This window comes from Nanorana parkeri, unplaced genomic scaffold (genome assembly GCF_000935625.1).
Source record: "Nanorana parkeri isolate BGI_ZX_2015 unplaced genomic scaffold, ASM93562v1 scaffold781, whole genome shotgun sequence".
Classification (NCBI taxonomy): Eukaryota; Metazoa; Chordata; class Amphibia; order Anura; family Dicroglossidae; genus Nanorana; species Nanorana parkeri.
This window is the reverse complement of record NW_017307049.1, coordinates 1-10025: the sequence shown is the minus strand read 5'-3', so window position 1 is coordinate 10025 and position 10025 is coordinate 1. Positions and strand designations below refer to the sequence as shown.

The following is a 10025-nucleotide window of genomic DNA, read 5'->3' as shown; positions in this document are numbered from 1 at the left end:
ATTTCCAGATGATTTATTATATATGTAAAACACTTTTATGAAGATTCTAACTGCTCTTTAATGTCTGAGGAGAACAGAAACAGCCCCCTTTCTTTTTACATACATTCTTCAGATGTCACACAATGAATAAACTTCACTTCTGCCTTATGTCAATTAGCTAATTAACAGCATTGTGTGTCAGTCTTGTGGAACAATAGAGCACCTAGGAATAAGACTAATTATGAGAACAATGGGGAGAGGGGGGTTTTTTTTTGTTTTTTTTTTCTTTAATAGAGGGAGCCTGTGACCAGGGGGCTCCGTGCGGCAAGCACGCAGAGGTTTCCAGGGTGTACGGGGTCGCTGGTGGCGAGACCTTTGTCTGATCTTGGTACACAATGGATGCCTCTCGCTCAGAATAGATGGAGGTTATCATTAGCATATTCTAAAAATTCCTTGTTTTCCCCCCAAACCTCCAGTCCGCTCCCCTCAAAGGCTCCTTTGTCTGTTCACAGGAAGAGACTCCGGACAGCTGAAAACCAGAAGGCGTCTGTGGAGAATGAGATTACTCAGCCGAGAGAAAGCAGCGCCAAGCCTTGCCGCCTCTGCCAGAACTTTGTAACTGTCCTGTTGCGGTGCCCAGCCATATCCACTCAACACATACAGACATCAAGCAACCAATCAGCACGTGTGCACACACAGAGTCGTCTGATTGTGAGTACTAAGACACGGTGGCCACGCGCCAAATTCCCCTTATACACTGAGCTGCTGCCATGTCTTCTGTCATGCCAGGCAATGGTGCGCCGCTAATTAATGTACAGAGAATGACAGGGCCTGTACATCAGGCTCCTGGCACACATGAAACAACATGCTGGTTGTGCCCACTAAAGACAAGCTGCTCTACTCCGCTATCCAGATCCCAACCATAGGCGGACGTTTCCGGCCTTCCGCAGTTAAGGTGTCTGGCTTCACTCCATATGTCCGCTCACAGTAAACCCGTTTTCCCTTTACTCCATGTGCCCGTAGTCCTATACCCCAAGTGTCTGATCTCACTCGCTCCAGGTGTCTGGCCTTATTCACTCCACATGTCCGATCTCACTTGCTCCAGGTGTCTGGTCTCACTCATTACAGGTGTCTGGTCTCACCTGCCCCACGTGTCTTATCTCACTTTCTCCAGGAGTCTGGTCTCACTCGATCCAGGAGTCTGGTCTCACTCCACATGTCTGATCTCACTCACTCCAGGAATCTGGTCTCATTCACTCAAGGAGTCTGGCCTCACTCACTCCAGGAGTCTGGCCTCACTCACTCTAGGAGTCTGGCCTCACTCACTCTAGGAGTCTGGCCTCACTTACTCCAGGAGTCTGGCCTCACTCACTCCACATGTCTGGCCTCACTCACTCCAGGAGTCTGGCCTCACTCACTCCAGGAGTCTGGCCTCACTCACTCCAGGAGTCTGGCCTCACTCACTCCACATGTCTGATCTCACTCACTCCAGGAGTCTGGCCTCACTCACTCCACATGTCTGATCTCACTCACTCCAGGAGTCTGGTTTCACATTTAGGATGTCTCAACTCCCTCCCTGTAGGTGCCTTAGTGTCCACACACCAGGTGTCACACCTTCCTCTCTGCATGTGTCTCGCCTGCCCGACTGCAGGTTTTTCACCTTCCCCACTGCAAGTATCTCATTCACTGCAGTTATCTCATCTCCCTCACTGCAGGTGTGTCACCTCCCCCAAAGACGGTGTCTCACCTCCCCCACTCCAGGTGTCTCACCTCCCCCACTCCAGGTGTCTCACCTCCCCCACTGCAGTTATCTCATCTCCCTCACTGCAGGTGTGTCACCTCCCCCAAAGACGGTGTCTCACCTCCCCCACTCCATGTGTCTCACCTCCCCCACTCCAGGTGTCTCACCTCCCTCTCTGCAGGTGCCGCACCTCCCTCTCTGCAGGTGCCGCACCTCTCTCTCTGCAGGTTCCGCACCTCTCTCTCTGCAGGTTCCGCACCTCTCTCTCTGCAGGTGTCTCACCTCTCTCTCTGCAGGTTCCGCACCTCCCTCTCTGCAGGTGTCTCACGTCTCTCTCTGCAGGTGTCTCACCTCCCTCTCTGCAGGTGTCTCACGTCTCTCTCTGCAGGTGTCTCACCTCTCTCTCTGCAGGTGTCTCACCTCTCTCTCTGCAGGTTCCGCACCTCTCTCTCTGCAGGTGTCTCACCTCCCTCTCTGCAGGTGTCTCACCTCCCTCTCTGCAGGTGTCTCACCTCCCTCTCTGCATGTGTCTCACCTCCCTCTCTGCAGGTGTCTCACCTCTCTCTCTGCAGCTGTCTCACCTCCCTCTCTGCAGGTGTCTCACCTCTCTCTCTGCAGGTGTCTCACCTCTCTCTCTCTGCAGGTGTCTCACCTCTCTCTCTGCAGGTGTCTCACCTCTCTCTCTGCAGGTGTCTCACCTCCCTCTCTGCAGGTGTCTCACCTCTCTCTCTGCAGGTTCCGCACCTCCCTCTCTGAAGGTGTCTCAGCTCCCTCTCTGCAGGTGTCTCACCTCCCTCTCTGCAGGTTCCGCACCTCTCTCTCTCTCCCCAGGTGTCTCACCTCTCTCTCTGCAGGTGTCTCACCTTTCTCTCTGCAGGTGCTGCACCTCTCTCTCTGCAGGTGTCTCACCTCTCTCTCTGTAGTGTCTCACCTCTCTCTCTGCAGGTGTCTCACCTCTCTCTCTGCAGGTGTCTCACCTTTCTCTCTGCAGGTGCTGCACCTCTCTCTCTGCAGGTGTCTCACCACTCTCTGTGCAGGTGTCTCACCTCCCTCTCTGCAGGTGCCTCACCTCCCTCCAATACAAAACACAAAAATTCCCCAGCCTCAGCCAGCCTGCAACCAAACAAGTAGCCCTGTCAACAGTATGCGTTAAAATCAGAGGTGGCTGGCAGGTTGGGGCTGGGGAGTTTTTGTGTTTTGTATTGTTGTAAGCCTTCCCAATGTGCGCCCTGCTATGAAGGCCGGTTATAGATTCATGCATGTACCATTTTTTCTAGTTTGACTATTTTTGGTTTGGGGGACGCACTGGAGTCCCAGCGTGCATTTTTGGTTGCTGGGCCTCCAGTGCGTCCCTGCACCTTATTAGGAGGAGTTGGCTACCTCCAGGTACACCTGCATGCAATTTATCAACTTCATCAATATGCTCACACTTGGAGACTCGGATACATAGAGTTAGGACCACACTTTGCAGAGGTGCCTTGGCGCGGCAGTGTGGCTTCTACATATTTTTGGCCAAAAGTTTGTGCAACTAAAACCTCTGTCTCACCTCCCTCTCTGCAGGTGCCGCACCTCTCTCTCTGCAGCTGCCGCACCTCCCTCTCTGCAGCTGCCGCACCTCCCTCACAGCAAGTGTCTCATTCATTGCAGGCGTCTCTCTGTCCTTTACCAACGAAGATATCTCTCTTTTCCGATTGCATGTCTCACCTTCCTCCCCCACTGCAGGTGTCTCACTTCCCTCACTGCATGGAGTTCAGCCTCAATCACCACCTTGCTGATACCATGTGCCCAGCCTTACCCACTGGGTGGAGACTGGACTCTCTGCTCTGATTGGTAGACAGTTCAGAGTCACAGTAAATGCCATGACATGCCATCTGCAGATCTGTCTCCATCCGTTTTCCTTGTTTGGTTTGATTCTGCATGCCTCCAGCACTGACTGACACATACTCTTCAGACACTGATACCCTCTCAGCTATGCAAATTTCGACTTCACCTCTGCTAATCGCACTTTGGCCCAGCCCCTCTTGCCCTCCTAATTTTCCTATTGCCCCGTCAGCATGATGGCCAGTCTCACTAATCAATAATGAGTTGTGGTAGGAAGTTAGTACCATGCCTGCTTTTAAGTCGGGACTCCAGGGGGTGACAGCTGTGCGGGTAAATACCCTGGTCTGTACACTATTACTGGGGGAGCCCTAATCTTCCTTCTCAATGCACATTTTATATTATGGAGAATATGGCTGTAGGAGCAGAAACACTTCAAGGTGGGTAGCAACTTCCAAAGCTTCATGTTGGGTGTCTACAGATCCAGGAAATAAGTCAGGGAGATCTTGGCTCCAGTGCCCCAATCATATAAGAAGCCAAGGAATGGCTCGACCTAGCAGACTCCAATTATAACTGATGAGTGTGTGCTAACTCTTTATTGTGTTAAAGTAGTATTCTTGACCTCATGTGTTTACTGCTTTACACATCATAAAGCCTCATTTCCACTTAGCACAGCCTATCCTGAAATACAAGAGCATGGACCAAGCTTAACAAGGGTCTCTGCTGCCCCCTTGTGGTGCTTTTAAATATTGCAGATTTGTGTTATTCCAAATGAGTTTTTGGATGAGAGACGTTTCTCACTTCTCCACAGGCAGATGTATATTTATGGATTCATTTCAATTGAGGAAAAGTAAAGGTGATGGTTGCTTATGCTCACCACTATCCATTGACATATATGTGGCCATCTTTAGATGGTTTAAATGCAGTAAGTCTACCTTCAGCAGCTCAGGTGCGTGTAACGGGCTTTGGGACTTATACAAGCTAAAATGTTTTTAGATTTTACATAGAAATGTTTTTAATACTTGGCCAGTTCCGTTTTCTGATATTGACACCTTGTTGGCCCTTTTGTGTCTCCTCCCAGGTGACCTCAGTTGCAAGGGGATGACAGAGCGCACTCACAGCATCAACCTTCACAACTTCAGCAATTCCGTGCTCGAGACGCTAAACGAGCAGCGCAACCGTGGCCACTTCTGTGACGTGACGGTGCGAATCCACGGGAGCATGCTGCGGGCACACCGCTGCGTGCTGGCCGCTGGCAGCCCATTCTTCCAGGACAAGCTGCTGCTCGGCTACAGCGACATCGAGATCCCGTCGGTGGTGTCGGTCCACGCAGTCCAGAAGCTCATTGACTTTATGTACAGTGGAGTGCTGCGCGTCTCCCCGTCGGAGGCCCTCCAAATCCTTACAGCTGCCAGCATCCTGCAGATAAAAACCGTCATAGACGAATGCACGCGAATTGTCTCACAAAACGTGAGTGGGGTTTATCCTCCGGACTCTGGCCAAGAGACGCCCAGGGGGACTCCGGAATCTGGCACCTCTGGGCAAAGCAGTGACACGGAATCTGGCTATCTGCAGAGCCATCGTCAGCACAGTGTGGACAGGATCTACTCTGCCTTATACACGTGTTCCATGCAAAATGGCAGCGGGGAACGCTCGTTTTACAGCGGAGCCCTGGTCAGCCATCATGAAACTGCCTTGGGCCTGCCTAGACAACATCACATGGAAGAGCCTAGTTGGATCACGCGGATCCACCAGCGCTCTCAGAGGATGGAGCGGTATCTCACCACCACTCCAGAAACCACCCACTGCCGCAAGCAGCCGCGCCCCGTCCGAATTCAGACGTTGATGGGAGACATACACATCAAGCAGGAGGTGGACGATGATTACGACTACTACGGTCAGCAAAGGCCGCAGGGCCTCGAACGCAATGAGTCCGAAGAGTGCACTGAAGACACCGATCAAGCTGAAGGCACAGAGAGTGAGCCAAAGGGGGAAAGCTTTGACTCCGGAGTGAGCTCGTCCATCGGCACGGAGCCCGACACGGCGGAGCAGCAGTATATGCCTAACCTTGTACATGAGGGTCAACAGGATCCCTCTCAGCCAGAGTCCACCGAATGCGTAGAGAACCAGAACCTACAGCACTTAGAAACCAGCTCCTCTTCTCCGGAGAGGAGCAACGCCATCAAAATGGACAGCACAGTCATCAGTGTTAGCAATAGCACCGAGAAAGGGGTCCTTCAGACTTCTGTCACCCAGTCCATAGCGCAAGCATTGCCAACCACTCAGCTGTACTTACGCCAGACAGAAACCCTCACCAGCAACCTGAGGATGCCGCTGACTTTGACTAGCAACACCCAGGTCATCGGCACGGCGGGCAATACCTACCTTCCGGCCATATTCACCACCCAGGCGGCTGGCTCTGGACCCAAGCCTTTCCTTTTCAGCCTGCCTCAACCCCTGCCTGGTCAGCAGGCCCAGTTTGTGCCCGTTTCCCAAGGAGGGATGGCATCGTACCCTCCTCAAATCCAAAATCAACAATCCCAAGGAGGGCATAGCACAGGCAGCCTGCAGGGAGAGAAAAAGCCTTACGAGTGCACTCTCTGCAATAAAACATTCACCGCCAAACAAAACTATGTGAAGCACATGTTTGTACATACAGGTGAGTCCGTGCTTTTTATCAAGTTTCGCTCCTTTTGTTTTTAAAATGTATAACTATATGGTCCAAAGTTTGCGGACACCCGACCATCACATCTATGTATGCTTATTGGACATCCCATTCCATAACCATGATTATTATTATTATTATACAGGATTTATATAGCGCCAACAGTTTGCGCAGCGCTTTACAATATAAGGAAGACATTACAATCACAATATAATTCAAGACAAGATGGTAAGGAGGGCCCTGCCCCTGAGGGCTTACAATCTAAAAGGGAGGGGCCAGTGATACATGAGGAGTTAGCTGTGTGGGGATGAATTGTTTGAGAACGTGATGGTTGAGCGGTTATGTTGAGGTGGGATCGGCTTCCCTGAACAGATGAGTCTTAAGGGGTCGCCTAAAGGCAGTCAGAGTGGGAGTTAGACAGACAGGTTGGGGTAAGGAGTTCCAAAGAATGGGGGGCACTCTAGAGAAGTCCTGGAGGCAAGCATGGGAGGAGTTGATGAGGAAGCTAGAGAGCAGGAGGTCTTAACATAGGGTTGCCTCCCCCCAACTTTTTTCAGGGAATAACAGCTTTCACTCTTCTGTGAAGGCTTTCCACAACATTTTGAGTGTCCCTTGCAAATTGTGCCCATTCAGCTAAAAAAACATATGTGAGATTCGGTTTTTATGATGAACAAGCAGAACTGGCTTGTGATTGGAGTTCCAATTCATCCCAAAGGTATTCAGTAGGGTTGAGATATCCCAAGGAGAGATGAAAATGAGGCACTGGTTACAAATCCCCAATATATAATGAGAGAAGTCCTTGTAAAGCCAAATGGCTTGTGTTCGGCGGCTCTCCACAGAATGGGGCCCCTTTCAAAAGACAGAGGTCAACCGATTTGAGACGTCCATATGAATTTCAGCCAAAGAGGGCACAAAATGGGTTCTTAACGTCCAAAATGGTTCCGCAAATGACAGCAGGACAAAACAAAATGTTTTGTGGGCTCAGCAGCCCCCCTTAACCTGGGCTACAAAAGGCACAGAAGTCAGGAGAAATACATATTGATAACACACAGGCCCGGATTCCCCACAAGGCCTCGGGGCGGCAGGGCGCAGGGGGGCGGCGGTGGTGTCCTTGTGGGGAAGTTTCCCTCTCTACATTCAGTCCTGTACAAGCCGAGCTAAATGTAGAGTGAGGCAGACGATTTTTCGTTTACATGTGAAATCGGCGATGTCACTGAGATCACATGTAAACAGTGTGCAGCCTCCTCCCCTCCCCCCTGCACTTACCTCTCTCCTTTGGTTCCGCCCTACGCCGCCGAGTCCCTAGTCTCTGACTGCAGTGATCAGAGCGGCAGGGTTATAAGTATCTCTGCCGCTCCGTGTAGACAGTGAGAGGGGAGAGCTGTGCCGTGATGTGCTCTTCCTCTCTCACCTGTCACAGGAGTTCCAGCACCGTGCTGTGCTAGAACTCCTGTATTGGAGGTGACAGGGTCAATAAAGAGAACCTGTCACCTCCAATTGCTATTACTCCTGGCCTTGGGGCAGCAGGGAGAGTAAATCCGGCCCTGATAACATATGATTAAACACATAGGGAAATAGTCAGCTTGGTTGAGGTCTGGGCTCTCTACAGGCGTCTAAAATGATTCCACATCAAACTGTTCAATTCATGTCCACATGGAGCTGGCTTTGTGCAAAGGGGCGCAGTCATGCTGGAACAGAATAGGGCCAACTCCAAATGTTTTCCCCAAGCTTGGATGTGCACAGTTCTCTGAAATGTCAGTAGTAGTTTGAAGGGTTTGTCCACACACTTTGGCCATATGGTTTATATGAGAATCCTTTTGCCCATTTTTATTGTATGTCTAGGGTTACTTTTACCTTTATGAAGGTAGATCAGCCCAGTGTTCTTGGGGGAGGAGCTTTGATTGCCCATGTCGGAGTATGGACAATCACAGTTATTTCCAAAAGGCAACAGAAACTGAAGATGTCTCCATGCAAAGACATGTAGACTTAAAGGAGAACTATGAGGTGAGTGAAAATCACTCGTCCTCATAGTTGGAGCCGACGTGTGACAATGAAACTGTCACAGGTCGGCTCAATAGATCGGGAAGTGAGCGAACACATACCGGCGTACGCTCACTTCTTGATCTATGCGTGCAGAGAGCCGTGACTGTCAGTCACAGCTCCCTGCAGGGATTCGCGCCCTCCCCACTCCGATCCTCCAGCGCTGACTGGCGGAACAGACGGGGAGGGGGCGGGAACAGCTGGCTCTGCCTCTAGATAGGCAGAGCCAGCTGTCAGTCACGCAGCTGGGTGGAACTCCACAGTAAAGTCGGGATCCGTTCCGGCTGCGGCGGTCTCAGTATACCGCAAGCTGTAACTCGCGGTATACTGAGCTTTGGGTGATGGGGGGACGCTAGTTTGTGTCCTCCTGTGACCCTTAAGAGAACTATGGGGAAAAACACTTACTCCATAGTTCTCCTTTAAGGGAAATGATCATTTGTTTCGAGACTTATCTGCTGAAAGAAACTCATTAAAAACCAAAACTGCTGCAGGTATAAAGTGCAAGCATCTTGATGTGCTGAAGAAGCCTCCCAAACCCCCACCTGTGTGGGAATAGGTAAGTGGTTCTAATGCAACCCTGTGCTCATTCCCCTGCAAGGGGGCAGACATCTAGTGCCCCTCCTATTACAAAGAGAACTTCCGGATTCTACCATAGGTTATCTATCTATCATCTATCTATCATCTATCTATTATCTATCTATCTATCTATCTATCTATCTATCTATCTATCATCTATCTATCTATCTATCTATCATCTATCTATCTATCTATCTATCTATCTATCATCTATCTATCTATCTATCTATCTATCTATCTATCTATCTATCTATCATCTATCTATCTATCATCTATCTATCTATATATCTATCTATCATCTATCTATCTATCTATCATCTATCTATCTATCTATCTATCTATCTATCTATCTATCTATCTATCTATCTATCTATCATCTATCTATCTATCATCTATCTATCATCTATCTATCTATCTATCTATCTATCTATCTATCTATCTATCTATCTATCTATAATCTATCTATCTATCTATCATCTATCTATCTATCTATCTATCATCTATCTATCTATCTATCGATCTACTTTCTTTCTATCGAAAACTAACATTTAATCTGTGTAATGAAGAAAATGTATTTATCTCGCCTTAACATATTCTGTCCAATTTCCTGATCTTGTTGGGATATGAAACTGCTGTCTGTGTGACGTAATAACAAGCTGCAAGCTCCCAGTCCGGCCATAAATGAGGCAGGATGTCACAGAATGCAGCGCACACAATGTGGGGTTGTTCTTTTTAGGAGAATAATGGTGTTTTTTTCGGAAGCCACACTCCTCATAACAATCATTTCTCCGTCCCCCTGGGGTGCTGTTATTAAGGAGTGGTATACATTCACATCTCTGAGCAATCTAACATCTGTTCTTCCAGCGTGTGCACAAAGCCTTCATTATCTTGTAAAGAGAAGTGCGGAAACCCATAGCAACAGCCCGCTTGTATTGTTGGTGAAAGGGGATAGAGGGGGATTCTGCACATCACTGCCCACAGTCCCCACCATGTACGGCTGGCGCTGTATTGGGACCATTAAAGCGCTTCTCGTACTTTGCACCCTGGCTTTTAGATTAGTGAGGCCGATGAGCTAGACTTCCCATGATGCTTCTTGCTGTGTGTACCGAGCTGTCTCTGGCTTTCTTACATAATATGGTAGATTCAGGGAAAGTATCGCAAACTGAGAACAGAGTACACAGAGAGGACAGTATGGACAAGAACAGG

The 10025-nt window shown here is 49.4% G+C and overlaps 1 protein-coding gene across 1 annotated transcript in view; it reads left to right on the top strand.

The window, feature by feature from the left end:
* The window catches only part of ZBTB20 (zinc finger and BTB domain containing 20), a gene marked incomplete at its 3' end in the record, with an annotated part of 528739 nt that extends 522542 nt beyond the window's left edge, over window positions 1-6197 (top strand). The window contains exons 6-7 of the mRNA XM_018564788.1: window positions 492-690; window positions 4620-6197. Of these exons, the coding sequence (XP_018420290.1) occupies window positions 4640-6197 (1558 nt within the window). The remainder of the gene's footprint in view (window positions 1-491; window positions 691-4619) is intronic.
* Between the last annotated feature and the right edge of the window lie 3828 nt (window positions 6198-10025).